This window comes from Pongo abelii, chromosome 16, assembly GCF_028885655.2.
Source record: "Pongo abelii isolate AG06213 chromosome 16, NHGRI_mPonAbe1-v2.0_pri, whole genome shotgun sequence".
NCBI classification, from domain to species: domain Eukaryota; kingdom Metazoa; phylum Chordata; class Mammalia; order Primates; family Hominidae; genus Pongo; species Pongo abelii.
The window spans coordinates 40825165-40843992 of NC_072001.2; the positions used below are offsets into that span (position 1 = coordinate 40825165).

Below are 18828 nucleotides of genomic sequence, written 5' to 3' on the forward strand. Positions count from 1 at the left end.
TAGACTGCTGGCCAAAGGACCTAGACTTTCCATTTTAGTCACACTGAGGCAGGAAGAGAGCTTTATCTGCCAGAGAAATAAAAGATAGAGGTTGCCCCTTCAAACGGCCCAGAAATCAAATCCATTGAACCTACTGCTACCTAGGGCAGACTTGGTCATGAAATCCGCACACTTATCTAGGCTCTGGACTCTACACAAATGATGAGAAACCATTGCCACCCACCCCACTATGACATGTTGCCCCACCCATCCTATGTCAAAAGAAAAGTCATGACCTCTCAGAATGTTCTGAGATTCTATTGGATAGTTCCAGTGGAGAAAGATTAGACTCCTCAGAAGCTAATTGACTAGGGAAGGATCAGGAAGACAAGACACACCAAAAGGGGGAGGTAGAGTTTGTAGAAGAAATAAAGGGGAAAAAAAGAAACTAAGGGGAAGGGAGAGATAAATGATTTACATGTACTTGGTTTTCTGAGCCCTCTTTAATACTAAAAATCTTAATATCTGGAAATTCTGGCATAAGCCAAGATAGAGAGCAAAGATTATTTTTCAGGGCAGTTGTAAACCTACATCCATGCCCATGGAGCTTAATGGAAAGCAACTGGCCTAGAGCAAAAAGAGACTTATTGATTATCTCTATTTCTTTATATTGTCTTGTATAAACTTCCACAGGGTTTTATGTTGATAAACCATCTCTGACTATATCTATTAATAGGACATATATTCCAGCATTATCTCTGTATCCTGACTGTATCTTTAATAGGGTATAATCAGATCATGGGCAGAAGAATCAAAGGGCTGAGTTTTGTCATGGTTAAAATGTGGGGATTAGAGGGAGAAAATGAGTTCACTTAATTTGGTTTCTACTTTTTGGGACTCTTCTCTAGTTACTCTATTCATAAATGAACCCATTTTTCCAATTCATTAGATACATCTCTGTTGGCATTTTAGGGAATCTACAATGGAAGGACACAAGAAAGATCAGCTGGATTAAGTAGTCATGATTATGCAAAGCCATATCCAGAGACCAAGGTGTAAAGCAGGTTTGCTATTGACCCCTTTCCTCATCTTCCAGCCTCCTTCTCCCCTTCTACTCCTGTTACGCACCCACCTCCACACCCTACCCCAAGCATGCCATACCCTCCTGAAGTGATTACTGTAAATCCCCCATCCAAGCAAGCCCTTCCAAGATAGGACTTAACTTTCCAATATTATCCTTCATTCCTATCTAAAACAAAAGCCCCTGTGCCTCACTACACTAATTGTGGTTAATCAATTCAAACACAAACCAATGAATTAATTTACATTAGAAGAAAAAGAAAAATATATCAAGAGCCTCCCATGTACCCTTTCCAAAATACTCTAGAGTTACCATTATTTCATTTAAATTTACTTCAAAAAGATGTTTGCATTTTTTGAAAGCTCTGCCTAGAGCCTATGTGGGTGTGCTCAATGGAATGACTGTCATGGCAAAAATTTCAAACTTTGTAGCAGGCAAGTGAGGGAGAGGTGTTGAGGTGGGAGGAGGAAGGGAAAGACTGAAGCCCTCTCATGGTGGTGGAAACCCCTTGTGGCTCTGCAGAAAGCCAGGCCCAACCAGAAGTGATGTGCCAGGTGCTTAGATAAAAGTGTTCAATAAATGTGTACTGTATGAGCAGGTTTTGTGAATTGTTTATCTAACAAAAGATTGCCAAGAGAAACATTTCTCTTCAATGCAAGGGATTATTTAAAGAAGCAAAGCATCTTATGAAACCAGAGTGGAGGTGCACTATTAGATTGAGCACTTTGGATGAGAAAGCCTGGGAAAGACCCTTGCTGACTGAGCTGAGAATTATTGAAACAGTTGTAGAGCATGATGAAGAAACATAATTTTTCAAGAATGAAAATGGTATGCCCCCAGAGAGAGCAAGGTTAATAAACTAGATGTCTTCTAAATATCCTTTTTGGCCCAATGATTATTGATCTTGAGATAACTGGCCCTTGTTCATTTTGGGGGCTGAATCTATAGGTCGGAGAAAATGGAAATCTTAAGATTGGCTCAGTCAAAAAGAAACATTATCAGTTTGAACATGGACCTTGAAAGGGATGTGCAGAGAATAGATGAAGCAAATCAGAAACTTCTTCTCAAAATCCAAGAGAGAGAAGATAAGATTCAGAGGTGAGTATTAAGGTTTCATGAGGGAAGTTCCCAATCCAAAGAAGAGGTGGAGGACCAAAACCAAAACTGAATTTTCCTGCTTGCTCTAGAGACCTCTATCTTGTGTGGCGAAAAGTTAATTCTTCATTCTTTGACATTTCTCTTGAACACTGAAGCACAGCAAGTTTCAAATAGATTCCTAAAAGATGGAGTTGAGAGAACACTGGTGTGTTTGGCTTAGGAATCAGGCAGGTCTTCCTGCTTTATGGATTCAGTAAGGAAGAGTTTTCAGCTTGAGATTCATGTACACTGTCCCTGAAGTTCCCTTATATCTGATATCTGTGTTTTATCAGTTCTGAAACTGCCAAGCATGGGTCCTCATGGCATGTGCTTGTGTTGTCCAGGCTGGAAAGTGAAACCATTCAGATGGGGGACCTGGTGGAAGATGAAGAGTGGGAGAAGGAGAACCACACCACGATGGAAAGGGAAAGAGCTTTGCAGGAGCTGGAGGAAGAAACAGCCAGACTTGTAAGCAAGAAGTTGGGAAGAGCCATTTAATAGGTTGCATTCCTCATTCCATCCTTCATCAATTATCAGATAAGCTTGTCTCTCCTTTTTATACATGAAGAGTAGTCACCTCAAAAGTCATGATAGAATTTGTCCATGCATGGAAGGGGATGTGTCTGGCTTCTTGGGCAATGTTTAATCATTGGGAAGCCCTGCAGATGGGCATCTATATCCCTGTATTTCACCTGTGGTTTGATTTCAATATACACGTGACATTATGCAAATAAGGTCAAGTTACTGCAGGAAAATATAGCTGGGCTAAAATGGACAGCAATCAACTGAATAAGAACAGATGGAGTACAGAGGCAGATTTACACTGTTATTTCTCTCTCACAGGAAAGGAAGAATAAGACGTTGGTCCACAGTATAACAGAACTTCAACAAAAGGTGAGGTGGGGTACTTGTGTTCTCCAGTGCCCCCACAGCAGCTCCATTCATCAAAGAGGCAAGGTTTGGGGGAAGTGATCATAGAGGAACCCACCATAAGTCAGAGAGGCCTGTATGTGGAGTGCATACTACTCTCTAATCCACTCTCCTGAGGCCAAGATTCATGACCTAAATGTTATAGATTTTCTCTGCAAGCAAGAGGGGAAAGGAATGGTTGGAATATTTAGTAATCTCATGGGTTCTTCATTCTATCACCAGAAAATGGATTCCATCAGATACTCTGTTGAAGTCATTGACTGGAACCTTTGTGGTGAGAGGTTAATTTTACTTTCAACAGAGACCTTTTAAACAACAACAACAATAATTAACTTAATCCCCAAGGATTTCCTTTTTCTTGTCTAGCCATTTCCAATACCTCAATACCTCCTCAGAATACAGTGGGCTTCCAATGACTAGCTTACTCTCTAACCCATGAGTATAAAGTAGCCTTCTACTGTAGAGGGCTGTATCCCTGAGTAATCCAGCATGAATTAGGGGTTCAGGAAAGTACTCCTGCCTTGAGTGGACTCTAGCATCAGTGGCCAAGACTAGTGAGAAGAAGATGGAGGTAGAACAAAGATGTTTCCACAGGTCACCAAATATCTACCAAAGGACCATGTCCTGAAAAGTTTTGTAAAGGCCATAGTTACTAATCTCCACACACCAGAGAAAGTCTTTGCCTTCTATACCTGTTAATTTAGTATATTTTTTATTTGAAACTATAGCTTACAAGGAAATCACAAAAGATAACCAATTGTGAACAAAGCAGTCCAGATGGAGCCCTACAAGAGACAAAGGTAAATGAAAAAACAATCCTAAATGTGGTTGGGCTATGTAACCAGGAAAACAAGCTGTTAAGCTGGAAATCATTGTCAACGTTGTGACAAATTCTTGGTAGTTTTCCCCCATGTCAAGCTTAAGCTTGAGCCACTGAGTGCTGAATTCTTCTCTGCCCTTAGTAAGGAATGTCACTCTTTAGTCTTATTTATTGTTCTCTCTTCTGTTAGGAAGAGCAGGGCACAAATGCATATGTAACATTTGGGGCAGTTAAAGTCCCCAGTTTAAAGCCACAGCACATAATTTGGTGTGTGAAGTTGGGTAATTTAATTACTCCCTCTCAGCCTCAGTTTCAAGATTAAATGAAATTGTGTATAAAAAAATATCCTCTCCTTTTTTGGATGGCCGCAACTTCAAAAAGTTGCATAAGTTTTACGTTATTATTTAAAATTCTTGCTGAGGTGCATGTATGAATTCACAGAGGCAGAACTAGGATTTGTAAGTCTACTGAGTGCTCAGCAATTTATGTACCCTGTCATGGATTCCAATCTAGAAAAGGGTTCAATTAGTCACTCAACTATTTAGTGTGACCACTACCTGCTAAGCACATCATACTCTGCTTGGCATGTCTCTAATTGTGTTCCAGAGCTAAGAACCTGAGACCAACCACAACCTATTTGATGAGAGAGAGAGAGAAATTTTTTGCGTATACTCATGGGGTACAAGTGCCATTTTGCCAACACTGACATATTGTGTTGCAGAGACTTTTTCTTCAGAGAGCAGATAAATTTTTTTATTATTATACTTTAAGTTCTAGGGTACACGTGCACAACGTGCAGGTTTGTTGCATATGTATACATGTGCCATGTTGGTGTGCTGCACCCATTAACTCGTCATTTGATTTTTTTGACACCTTCTCTAGAATTACATCGTTGTCTTTGCCTTATCTAACTTCTCTCTACCCTCTAAAGCCTGCACTTGGTTGTGTGTATGAAGCCTCTGAAGATTTGGATACATAGAAAATAGAAATAGAAAATGAAAGTATGGAGAATTACTCCCCTATCTTCTGCTGGCCAATTTAGTTTTGATTACCACAAAAATAGGAAGTCTAAAGCCACCAAATAAGCTTGCTTGGCTGTGCTCATTCAGGTAAGTTATCTGGAAAGAGAGAAATCAGGAAGAAATTGGAGCCAAAATTAGGAAGAGCTATAAAGACCCCTGACTGTATTTGCCATCTGATTGTAGTGGTCAGGACACTGATTTTCTTCCAAGATCAATTCTTTTTCCCCGAAAATAAGCCCAGCCAGAATTGAGTGGTGACACTTTAAGTCTGGCTGCACTCACTACGTCAGATGATAGAGAATAAAGTCTAGTGTTAGTCAGAATAATGCCCATTATTTTGCTGGCTAGCCCTAAAGAGTTCTAGAATATGTTTAATCCTTTGAACCACTCTTTGCCCACCTATTTTATTGAATTATCAGGTGATATCTCTAATTCTGTGAAATGTACAGAATCTCTTTTGCTTCTGTTCCTCTGGCATGCTAGTAATCAGTGCAGCAGCTTAATGGGGTGCCTAATTCAACCCTTTGTGACTCACACCATTGGCTTGAAACTATATATATCCCTTAGCACATTTGGCTAACTGGTCCTGGATGTAACTGACTGAAGAGTGAAGCAACTCTCAGAAGAATGTGGATGTGAAATAATGGCACCTAGATCAAAGTGGGAACAGCAGAGCTGAAAAGGGAAGGAAGAATGGTCATGTCTGCTCTTCCACCAAATTATCTCCCAAATGCATCCATTCTTCTCTACCACTTCTGTTACTATTATCCTTTTGCAAGCCGCCATAACCCCTTACCTGGACAACAGGAGTCACCTCTCAACCAGTCTCCCTGCTTCTACTCTCACACCCAAACAATCCTTTTTTTCAGACACAGAAAATGCTATTCTCTAAAAACATGAATCAGATTGTGTCTTTAGACTTCAAGCCTCTCTCACTGCAATTAGAAGAACCGAAATCCTTTTAGAAGCCACAAGGCCCTGCACAATCTAGCCCCTGTCTACCTTATCCCACCTTGTCTCCTACCTACCAATTTCTCTTATGCTGTGGCCACACAACTCCTTCATACAAGCCAAATCTGTGATAACCTCATGGTCTTGGCCCTTGCCATACCCTTCACAGAGAACAGATTCCTTCCAAATTTCCATTTAGCTAGCATTTATCATTTAGGCTTTAGCTCAAGTATCATCACATCAGAGAGGCCTTTGCCAACCACCTACCACCTCCTCTCACACCACCACTACCATCACTATCTTTAAACATTAACGCTTTTGTTTCCTTCATAGCACATACCATTATTATGTAGATGTATTTGTTGTGTCTCCCTACTACAATGCCAGCTCTGTGAGGGTGGAGAGCTGGTCCATCCTGTCTACTACTGTATCCTAAGTACTACCTCCTGCCTCCTGACACACACATGCTTCACTCCAGCATAGCGGCTAATATAGAATGGTCTTTTGCCAAGTATTGAAGGAAATAAAAGGGCGAGCAAGGCATACAGGCAGGGAGAAAGGAGTGAACAAACACCTTAGAGTCTGACCGACTATATTAAAAGGAAAAGGAAGAGTGAAGTTTTTCAAAACTGGTATTATTTTTAAGAGAAATGGCTAAGTAAGAGTAGGAAGCTCAGAATTGAAGTTTAGGGGTGAAGGTAGCACCAAATGAAGGCTAAAAGGTAAGGAGTATAAAAGAGCAAGTTTACCAAGCGGCTGCAAAGGGTGCTTGGTGGTTTAACTCCTCCATCAGGAGACGTGTGAAGTCGTGGCCCTGAGGCTCCTCACAGCTCCTGAGGCCACCTTGGTGACAGCATTCCATTCCTGCACAGCTTTTACCTTGCCGAGTTAGCAGTCTCTTTTGCTTTCTTTAGGCTAAGTTACAACAGCTGGAAGCTTCCTATGCACGCCAAGAGAAGGAGCTGCTCAAGGTAACAGCAGGAACTTCAATGTGACTTCTCCCCAAAAAGGGAAATGTGATCTTTGGTCAGACAATCTATTTCTCAAATGGTTGATTTACATTAAGGTCCCAGATCCAAGACACGATGGGGCTAGGGAGGGGTAAAGAAAAGGAAAATAAGCACAATCCCTGAGGTTACTTTCTCTTCAACTTTTTTTTTTACAGAATACACTCTACAGTTTGTATCTCACAAATATTAGTATCTATCTATTCCTCTCCCAACTGCCCCCAAATTCCACCTTTGACCAATAACTCCCACTTAGCTTATTTACCCTAAAAAAGGGAAATACATTTATCTGTACAGCAAAAAAGAAAACATATTTAGAACAATTAGAAAACCACATTTAGGAGCTGGGATCCAAGAGGAAACAAGTATGCTTGTGTTCTTATAGCAATTTACTGAAATATATTTACAACCAAATTTTGATTTCCCAGGTAATGAAGGAATATGCATTTGTGACCCAGCTCTGTGAAGATCAAGCCCTCTACATAAAGGTAGTGCTTCTTGGTAAAGGGATAGCAAAGGGTTTATTAAGGTACAGGATGAAATAGAACCAGGGTTTTCAAAGAATACTGTCCAGAGCAATTTCAACAGTTCAAGGTGGCACTACTGGGAGACTTTAAGGTTATCAGCACCCCACCTCACTACCAATATCACTCTATTTGTCATTGTCTCCCCGGGAATTCCTGCCCTGCTGTCCCACTCTCTGTGCTGTTAAGTTAATAATTTACACTTCTGCTATTCATAATGTCAATGATGCCCAGAAACCTATCCAGTGGTAAGGCATAGTGAGCGATCAATAGTAGTGGTGGGGTGAGGTTTATGAAAGCAGAGAAGGTGGCAGTGGGAATACCAAGCATTCATGGTATCGCGTAATAACAAGTGCTTATTATGCTTAGAAAAATTATAAATCTTCTAAGTAGTAACTGTGGCTTCCTTTGTTTCTCTTTGAAGAAGTACCAGGAAACGTTGAAGAAAATAGAAGAAGAACTAGAGGCTCGGTTCCTTGAGAGAGAAGTGTGAGCTTTGGCAAAGGAACATGCTGGTTTTGGTAGAAACTCCATCTCAGCCTGAATCAGAGCAAACAGTTCTCAGACCAATTTCTATTTGGAATTCAATGAGTCCCAACACCACATTTCTTTGCTCTCTGTTAGTGATCTGGTTGACCCTGGTAGATCACACCAACTTAAAACTTCCAGTCATCCTCCCATCCTTCTAAAAAGACCACAGAAACACATCTCCCTTCATAATTTTATCACATTATCACATTATTATTCGGGTTGATATTAAGAGTAAACACATGTACTTTCAAAAGAGTTGGTGGTCAGTCACCTTGATAAGTAGGGTATTCCTTATTTAGCACAGAAAGGCATTTTAATTAATACTATCCTCACTTCCCCCAAATATATGGACACCCAACCATATGGGATAGGCATGAAACTAATCTCTAGACTCATACTACAGCTACCACATTATATAAGTCAACTGTACACTGTATTGAACTACGAACATTTAAAATTAGAAATTATAAAGGGAAAGCACTCCTCAAAATACACTGAGTTTGTCAAGAGTCTAAATGGTGAGAAATCCAAACCAAAAACCTCATCTCCATTTCTTGATCCCCTTTGTAAGTTAAATCTTAATGCAGTCAAGAAATATTTCTATTTATGAAATATTTTTAAATCGTTAGAACAAAAACAAGAGATCAAAACTGCATATAGCCTCTATGTATATATATAGTCCAGGATCCTAGGACTTGGAGGTCCTTGCTCCTAAAAGACACCTTCAAGTCACTCAAGATCCCTGCTGAACATTGGTTTATGGCTTGACTGTTAAGCCAAGATTCTAGAACAGGTTGCCTAGTAGAATTTTCTGCGCTAGTTAGTAGGTAAAACTAACTACATATGGCAATTGAGTGCATAAAAGATGTACTCAACTGAGGAAATTAATTTTAACTTTAATTAATTTAAATGGCTATAGGTAGACAGTAGTTACAATATTGGACAGTACAGATTTAGAATATAAAGCTTTTTTAAAATAACCATAGTGTAGTATGAATATTTTAGTGCACTTTGTTCAATTTCTGTCCTGGCTGTTATCTTCATAGATCAAAACTCGTGAGCATGAACCCTGTGGGAAAAGAGCATACCAGCCAAAATAATAAGGTAAACACTCCAGTCTCTCTTCAGCTCCTCACAGTGTCATTGCCTTTCAAAGACATCTCCTGCAAACTATAAGGCACCAAATATATACCCAATCTTGCCATGCGCATTTTCCAAGAACAGTACCAGCTATAATTACAGAGCATTCCAACCCTAAACAAACAAACTAGACTCTAAGGAACAATCTACTTTCTTCTCATTCAGCCATACAAATAACAGGCTCTCAAAAAACTAGCCGAAGACCTAAGAGAACTCAGAATGGAAGCAAGAAGCAACCTTAATTGAGGGTATGCTCTATAGAAAGAGGCCAATACAGGGCACATACACCACCTCTTCCATCTCCTACAATCACAGTACTCTTTCCTAATGATCTTGACATGGTCCCTAATCTCTCACAACACAGAGCACCCACCATCTGTCATCATCTAGTCAGAATTGGCCTGTGAGTTAAAACATAGAAAGCTATTGCTTCTTTATGACAGAGTTTCAGTGTCTGTTCATATTTAACATAGCCAAGCCACCAGCACACATGTAAAGGTCTGAAGGAAACAGAACAATTTCATACAGAGCACCAATCCTCTTGGCCAGCCTGATGTCTTGTGGCAGCAAGGATAAAAGGTTAAAGTTAAACTTTGGTTGGGCTTTAATTTTGTAATTTATATTGGCTTTAGAGTCCAGGTTGACAAACATCAGAAATTACAGATAATCAAGATAAATACTCAGAAAAGAGAACTAATCACTTCCTTAAAAGCAAATATCAAATATTGGCCATTGTGCTTGGGTCATCCAAATGTTTGGATATATGTTAGGCCATGTCCATGGTTCTTAGAGTACTGAACAAGTCATTCTGGCCCCGAAGCTTGCATATTCTGCTTAGTAAACAAAATCCCTGAAATTAACTCGACCCACTTCTGTAGAACCAAGTTTTTGACATCTCCAATGTGTCCTACCATCTCTCCCCACAGCTCATCAAAATATTCATTCTAACTATGTATCAGAGGAAAAAAATAAAGTTGTCTACATCAAGCTCATCAGGGTCCCATGATGGTTCAATGACCTAGTGATGTCTAAGCAGCTTTGGAGAGAGGATGCCTGAGAACTGACTGTTTGGCAGGCCATGTAATCTTACTCAAACTATAGATCAAAATTTGTAATCCTAAAAGTTTATTTCTAATTCAAATTCTGTGAGCCTCATTTCCACAGCTCTAATTTTTTTTAGTAGAAAGATGAAGTCTCAGGTTGTTGTTCAGGCTGGTCGTGAACTCCTGGGCTCAAGGGTTCCTCCCACCTCAACCTCCCAAGTAGCTAGGACTACAGGCACCCACCACCATGCCTGGCTTGCTCTAAAATGTGATCATAATTCCTCTTTTTATCTCACAAGGAAGGTTAAAGGACAATGAAATAACTGAGAAAATATTTTGAAATAAGAATGCCACAGAAATACAGGACATAGCCTCATCTTTAGATTTATTTTTTTCTTCAACTTTTAAGTTCAGGGGTACATGTGCAGGATGTGCAGGTTTGTTACATAGGTAAATGTGTTCCATGGTGGTTTGCTGCACAGATCATCCCATCACCTAGGTATTAAGCCCAGCATCTATTAGCTATTCTTCCTGATGCTCTCCCTCCCACTACCTCAACCCCACTGACAAGCTCCAGTGTGTGTTGTTCCCCTGCATGTGTCCATGTGTTCTCATCATTCAGCTCCCACTTATAAGTGAGAACATGCAGTGTTTGGGTTTCTGTTCTTGGATTAGTTGGCTGAGTAAAATAGCTTCCAATACCACCCATGTCCCTGCAAAGGACGTGATGTCATTCCTTTTTATGGCTGCATAGTATTCCATGATGTATATGTATCACATATTCTTTATCCAGTCTATCATTGATGGGCACTTAGGTTGATTCCATGTCTTTGCTACTGTGAACAGTGCTGCAATGATATTTGTGTGCATGTGTCTCTATGATAGAATGATTTATATTCCTTTGGGTATATACCCAGTAATGACATTGCTGGGTCAAATGGTATTTCTGCCTCTAGGTCTCTAAGGAATTGCCACACTGTCTTCCACAATGGTTGAACTAATTTATACCCCCACCAACAGTGTAAAAGCATGCCTTTTTCTCTGCAACCTCACCAGCGTCTGTTGTTGTTTGACTTTTTAATAATAGCAATACTGACTGGTGTCAGATGGTATTTCATTGTGGTTTTGATTTGCATTTCTCTAATGATCAGTAATGTTGAACTTTTTTTGTATGTTTGTTGGCTGTATGTATGTCTTCTTTTGAGAAGTGTCTGTTCATGTTCTTTGCCCACTTTTTAGTGAGGTTGTTTTTTTCTTGTAAATTTGTTTAAGTTCCTTGTAGATTCTGGGTATTAGACATTTCTCAGATGCATAGTTTTCAAAAATTGTTTCCTATTCTGTAGGTTGTCTGCTCACTCTGATGATAGTTTATTTTCCTGTGCAGAAGCTCTTTAGTTTAAGTATATCCCACTTGTCTAATTTTGCTTTTATTGCAATTGCTTTTGACATTTTCATCAAGAAATTTTTGCCCATGCCTATGTCCATCGTATTGCCTAGATTTTCTTCTAGGGTTTTTACTATTTTGGGTTTTACATTTAAGTCTATAATCCACCTTGAGTTAATTTTTGAATATTATGTAAGGAAGCAGTCCAGTTTCAATTTTCTGTGTATGGGTAGCCAGTTTTCCCAGCACCATTTATTGAATAGGGAGTCCTTTCCCCATTGTTTGTTTTTGTCAGGTTTGTTGAAGATCAGATGGTTGTAGGTGAGCAGTCTTATTTCTGAGTTTTCTATTTCATTGGTCTATGTGTCTGTTTTTGTACTAGTACCATGCTGTTTTGGTTACTGTAGCCTTGTAATATAGTTTGAAGTCAGGTAGCATGATACCTCCAGCTTTGTTCTTTTTGCTTAGGATTGTCTTGGCTATTCGGGCTCTTTTTGGTTCCATATGAATTTTAAAATCTTTTTTTTCTAAGTCTGTGAGAAATGTCAATAGTAGTTTAATGTGAATAGCATTGAAGCTAGAAATAATTTTGGACAGTATGGCCATTTTCATGATATTGATTCTTTCTATCCATGAACATGGAATGTTTTTCCATTTGTTTGAGTCCTCTCTGATTTCTTTCAGTGGTGGTTTGTAGTTCTCCTTGAAGGAGTCTTTCACTTCCCTTGTAAGCTGTATTCCTAGGTATTTTATTTTTTTGTAGCAATTGTGAATGGGAGTTCATTCATGATTTGGCTCTCTGCTTGACCGTTGTTGGTGTATAGGAATGCTGTGACTTCTGCACATTGAGTTTGTAGCCTGAGACTTTGCTGAAGTTGCTCAAGATGCATTTGGGCTGCGATGATGGGGTTTTCTAGGTATAGGATCATGTCACCTGCAAACAAAGATAATTTGACTTCCCTTTTCCTATTTGAATAGCCTTTATTTCTTTCTCTTTACTGATTGCCCTGGCCAGAACTTCCAATGCTATGTTGAATAGGAGTGGTGAGAGAGGGCATCCTTGTCTTCTGCCAGTTTTCAAGGGGAATGCTTCCAGCTTCTTCCTATTTGGTATGATATTGGCTGTGGATTTGTCATATATGACTCTTATTATTTTGAGGTATATTCTTTCAATACCTAGTTTATTGAGAGTTTTTAACATTAAGGGATGTTGAATTTTATCAGAGGCCTTTTCTGCATCTATTGAGCTAATCATGGGTTTTTGTTTTTAGTTCTGTTTATGTGATGGATTATATTTATTGATTTGTGTATGTTGAACCAACCTTGCATCCCAGGGATGAAGCCAAACTTGTTCACTCATCTTTAGATTTTTATAGCTTTTAAGACTTATCTCTTAAGATATGTTTATATAGTTTTCTTAGCCTATAAGCTTCTCTAAGGGTTACTGGCTGAGCAGAAGATAGAATGGTATAGTTGAGAGAGCCAAGAATGTGGAGTCAGAGAATCCAGGTTCCAGGACCAATCCTGCCACTAACTTAGCTATGTGACCTTGGGCAACATACTTTGCCTTTCTGTGCCTTAGTTTAGTCATATAAATATGTAAAAAGGTAGGACAAATAACAATAATAATAAATATATTTTAAAATTTTGGCCTGAAAATTATATGTGTTTATGCATATAAAAAGAATTTGTTAAAGTTATCTAAATAACATATAACTAATGGCTCACTAAATATTATTGGACAATGATAATAGCCTCCAGAAATTGCTTATTTATCAATATCCTTTCTTCTTCCAGGGTACTCCTACCCAAAAGACAGCAACATTATTCAGTAAAAAGTAAGTAAAATATCTTCAAGTAAACTTCCTATAAAATTGGGAGCCTTATTTAGCTATCCTGGCAGAGGGAAAAGTCTAGACAAGGAGAACCTTGTACATGCATGTGCACACACACACACACACACACACACACACAAGTCAGCAAACTAATGTCTTTGTATTTCTCAATTCTAATGTTATGACTTACTTGTTTAAAGGTAATTAATAATCTCAACTTTCCATTATTAAAAATCAACAGCCTTGTGGTATTAAGAAATAGAAATTTGATTATGTAAAAGAGATGTGGCAAATCTCTTATTTACTGCCTTTTCCCTTTAACAATTTGGATTAGCTTGATGTATCTGGTTTCCTAGCAGCATTGGTAGATTAGAATGAAGACTGTCACATGCTAGTATACCACGGCCTAATAAGAGATAGAAGAGAGACAAGCATTATGAGAAAGAGCATCTAACAGTAACCAACACATAATGGTTGCTTGAAAATACTTGTTAAATTGAATAAAAATTTAAGATTCAAACACCTGAGTAGATACTCATCCTGAGGGAATCACTGTGATAGCAAAGTAAAATTGGTATTCATGAAGCTCCTACATTTTCAAGAAAAGGTCAAATTATATTCAATATAATCTGTTTAAGAAGGCATAAAGAAACATATATTCAAAATGGTATGAAATATGATTTAGAGAGAGTTCCATCAAAATGTTTAACATAAAATTATTGGTGCTTAAAGGTCAGCTCCAATTGTCTAGAAAATTTGCTTAAGTAGAATACCCCTTCATACCAGATAAATGAAATATTACATCTTTCAATATTCCTAAATACAATATTCCTGAAACAACTAGCAGAATTTTCTCTAGAACTCCTAGTTTGTTCTCTTGTACTCCAACCCAAGGGCCCACCATGGAATTGACTGTGTGGATTTCTAGAATAAGGACTGTCTGCCTAAAGAGACTGGATATCCTGAAGGAAATCTTAGAAAAGAGATCCTGAAAGTCTAGCTAATCATGTCAAACTATAAATGTCTTTCCTCTCATTCTGCTTCAACATCTTGTGGGGCACTGGTACATTGGGCACTAACTCAAGAGACAAGAAAACTAGGCTACTCCTAGGATTTTCCCTGGGAATGCAATCCCAAAACCTTCTAATGCGTATTGGCTCAAATTTCATGGAGAGTGGTGGGAAGATTTGTCAAGGGCTTCTGATTCTAATTTTGACCAAGGTGATGTACTGAAATGAGTGCTGGCTCCTGTCACCAAGATCAGCCATAGCAGCAAACTTGAGAAAAGTAGAGGGGAAGGGGCTGTTTTTGACCTTTAAGGGTGAATAGTGAATTTGTCCTGGGGCAGAGGCATCCCAAAACAGCTGGTTAAGAATAATACCGGAAAGAAATGGGGAAGGTTTCCTCATGCAAATCATATTAAAGCCATAAGGCCTAAATAACTCATCAGTTGAAAGAAAAAAAAATCAAGACCACCATAAGGTTTATAAAAAATTATTACAAAATGTTACAGATAACATGAATGGAAGAAGACAACATAATCATGGATAGAAACTCATATCAAAAAAGTAAGAATTGTCTCCAAATGATTAATAAATTCAACTCAATTTCAGTCAGACTCTCCAAATTGTTTTTCATGGAATTGAATAAAATAATTCTAAAATATACTCTATATGGAAGAATAAAGGGTCAAGAATAACCCGGACAGTTTTAAAGAGCAGCGAGTGGGGAACATGCCCTTCCAGATATCAGGACTTACTATGACGCTATAGTAATTATTATAGTGTGGTATTGGGACAGGAATAGGAAAACTGCCTAGTAGAATGGAACAAAGAGTTCAGAAATTGTGCACATAGCAAACTTTGGTATGTGACAGTGACTGCATGTCAAAGGAAAAGGCAGAACGAACTGTTCAATAAGAACAGCAGGGAAAAAACTGGTTATCTATATGAGATTGGATCACTAAATACAGTATATACAAAAGGCAAGCCCAGATGTGTTAAAGATGTAAATGCTAAAAAAAAAAATCTTTAAAATTCTGTATTATTTTCTATGCTACATAATAAATTACCCCCAAAACTTAGTGACTTCAAAGAACAAACATTTATTAGCACAGTTTCTGTGGGCCAAGTGGTACTAGCCAAGTGGTTCTAGCTAGTATCTGTCAGGAAGTTGCAGTTAGGATGTTGATCAAAATTGCAGTCATTGGAAGGTTTGGCTGGAGGTAGAAGTTATATTTCCAAGGTAACTAACTCGCACATCTGGCAAGCTTTTTCTGGTGGTTGACACAAAGTCTCAGTTCCTCACTGCATGGACCCTTCCATAAAGCCGCTTGAGTGTCCTGACAACACGACTGCTGTCTTCCTCCAAACGGTGTGCAGGAAACTGCAATACCTTTATGGTGTAATCTAGGAAGCTGCACTACATACTGTGACTTTCACCATATTCCATTCTTTAAAAGTAAGTTATTAAATCCAGCCCAAACTCCAGTGGAGGGGAATACTCTTGAAAGAAGGAGTAACAAAGAATCTGTAGACATATTTTTAAATTAACATAGACTTTTAATAAAAAATATAAGTATCTTTCAGGTCTTGGGATAGGGAATTTTTTTAAAAAGGACACAGAAAGCATTGATCCTAATTAAAAAAAGATGGACAAACTAGACCCTATTAAAATTGAGAATATTTTTCTTTAACATCTTAGAGCAAGTGAAAATTATGAAGTTGGGAGGATACATAACAATACACATAATGGAAAAGGATTGATATCAAGAACATAAAACAAACTCTTACAAATAAATAAGAAAAGCTCAAACTACCTTGTCGATAAATGGGCAAGAAGAAACACCTAAAACCAATAAACCTGTAACAGATGTTCGCATCATTGCTCATCAGGGAAATGCATATTGAAGCCACAGAGAGAGATTATTTTACACCCATTTGATCAGCAAAAGTGTTTAAATCTCATAATATCAAGTGTTGGAGAGGATATGGGTCCACAGAAACCTATACCTTGCTAGAGGGTTATAAACCAATGAAACTGTTTTGAAAAACAACTTGCCAAAACAAAACCAAAAATAAACAAAACAAAAAATCAGAGAACAAAATTATTTTAGTGATAAATGCTACCAAGAAAATAAAACATGGTAATGGACAGAGAATAACCAATAGGCCAGAACATGGGAGGGGGAGCTGCCATTATAAAGGGTTGTCAGGAAAGGGGGTGATAATCCATTTGAATATCAATTAGGAGCCAGATATGCATTCAGGTATGATTTATTTTTTTGTTTCAAGTTTTCTAACTTTCTGGTTAACAGTTTCATGGCATTCTCTTTTTAGGATTTTTTGCTGTCTCTTTTTCATCACTCTATTTTTCATCAGACTGCTGAGCTACATGTTTTTTCATGTAAGATTCATAAATCCAGATCTCCTCGTCAATGTACTGCCCAAGGTACTGAGCAGGAGCACCTTGTGGAAGCTCAGATGCTTCTTCTTTCCATCTCTCACACTTGAGACAGAGGACATGTTACCCCACTGATTCGCCAAGAAATATCCTTGAGTGACAGAAGGGAAGTGGGATCCGAGCCTGTAGAAGGGAGGCATGAAACTTGCGGCGGAAAGAGATTTGCTTCAGTTTTTTCCTCACCATTTGCCTGCTTGACTACCTTCTGTCACCACGTCATCTTTCCAGGATTAACCTTGACCAGTAAAAAGCTCTGTAATAGATTTATGTGGCTCTGTGGATCAGCTGAATAGTACTTGATAGTAAACAAATTTGACCATTTGGGGAATTATATAGATGCTAAGAAAAGTTAATTGATAAATTATTCTAGTGAATCTCAAAAATCTGACACACTGGATTCCTGAAATACAGAAGATTACTTACTGCTTATATTAGAACTCACAGGTTGTAAATGACCTTAGCTTAAGATAATTTATAGCAAATACATAAGTATTTATATTTACATATTTAAATATAAAATAAAAAGTCTATGAATAAATAAGACAGGCAAGAAATCAGAAGACTCCACCAATTATCCCCCTTCAAGGACACCAATTTAACAACTATCTACATAAAGAAAGCACCTTTTTAAGAACCAAAAATCAGGGGAGCACTCACAGTCTGTAGTTTTAACTTCATATTGCTGAAAGAGACATGGAAGAGATAGGAAAAACAGTCTGGAATTGCCAACGCCACCGCTTCCCCATCCTCCAGCAGCAAGGGTGTGGTGTGGAGAGCATTTCTGTGTGGTGGGGAGAGAAAGACTGCAGCATTTGTGAGACATTGAACTCAGTGCTTCCCTATTACAACAGAAAACAAAACCAGACCAAACTCACTTGACATCTGCCCACAGAGGGATAATTTAAACCAGCCCTAGCGAGAGAAGAATTGCTGATCCCAGCTGTCAGAATTTAAGTTTCTGCAAGCCTTGCCACTGCCAAGCTAAAGTACTCTGGAGGCTTAAATAAACTTGAAATTCCTAGGTGAGTCCTAGTGCTGCACTAGGCCCAGACACAGTGGACTTGGCAGGGAGTGGGGGTGGTTACAGAGTGGCTAAGGGAGTGCTGGAATCACCCCTCCCCTAATCCCAGGCAGCGCAGCTCATGGTTCCAAAAGAGACCGTTTCCCATTGCTCAAGGAGGACTCAAGTTGGGAGGACTTTGTCTTGCATCTTGAATAGCAGCTTAGCCACGGGAAGATAGGGCACCAGTCAGAGTCATGAGTCCCCCTTTCCAGGCCCTAGCTCCCAGATGACATTTCTAGACACACCCTGGGCCAGAAGGGAGCCTGCTACTTTGAAGAGGACTCAGTCCTGGAAGGACTCATCACCTGCTAACTGAAAAGCCTTTGGGCCCTGAATAACCAGCAGCGATACTTAGGTACTATGTGGAGGGCTTTAGGTGAGACCCTGAGAATTTCTGGCTTCAGGTGAGACTCAGCATAGTCCCAGCTATTGTGGCTATGGGTCAAGATTCCTTCTATTTGAGAAAAACAGAGGAAAAAGCAAAGTGGACTTTGTCTTCTAGCTTGGTCACAGTGAGGTAGAGCACAGAGTGAGCCCTTGGGTCCCCAATGTCAGGACTTGGCTCTTGGAATACATTTCTGGAACTGCCCTAGGCCAGAGGGGATCCCACTGCCCTGAAGGGTAAGTCCCAGGCCAGGCAGCATTCACTACAAGCTGACTGAAGAGCCTTGGGCCTTCTTTAAGGAAACGTTGGTGGTAGTCTGGCAGTACTCCCCATAGGCCTATGGTGGCAGTGGCCATGGTGTGAGGCATCTCTGCTTTTGGAAAGGGGAGGGAAGAGTGGGAAGAACTGAGTCTTTTGGTTTGAATGCCAGCTCATCTGCAGCACAATAGAATATCAGGTAGACTTCTAAAGCTCTTGACTCTAGACCCTGGCCCCTGAAAGCACCTCTGGACATGCACAGGGCCAGGAGTAACT

At 39.2% G+C, this 18828-nt stretch overlaps 1 protein-coding gene across 5 annotated transcripts; it reads left to right on the plus strand.

Moving 5' to 3' along the window:
* Positions 1-255: 255 nt before the first annotated feature.
* On the plus strand, positions 256-17109 carry TMCO5A (transmembrane and coiled-coil domains 5A). 5 transcript variants are annotated; one of them, XM_054531367.1, is made up of 13 exons: positions 256-389; positions 952-1043; positions 1720-1910; positions 2009-2158; positions 2542-2665; positions 3041-3091; positions 3856-3927; positions 6835-6891; positions 7356-7415; positions 7876-7940; positions 9029-9086; positions 13347-13387; positions 16723-17109. In XM_054531367.1, exons 3-13 carry the CDS (start codon positions 1891-1893, stop codon positions 16919-16921), a joined length of 897 nt encoding a protein of 298 aa, XP_054387342.1. In that variant the 5' UTR covers positions 256-389; positions 952-1043; positions 1720-1890; the 3' UTR covers positions 16922-17109. The 5 variants fall into 5 exon arrangements, with proteins under 5 accessions (XP_054387342.1, XP_054387345.1, XP_024088448.1 ...); XM_054531368.1 differs by having other exon boundaries at positions 320-389; positions 929-1043; XM_054531370.1 differs by lacking the exon at positions 6835-6891.
* The last annotated feature ends 1719 nt before the right edge of the window (positions 17110-18828 follow it).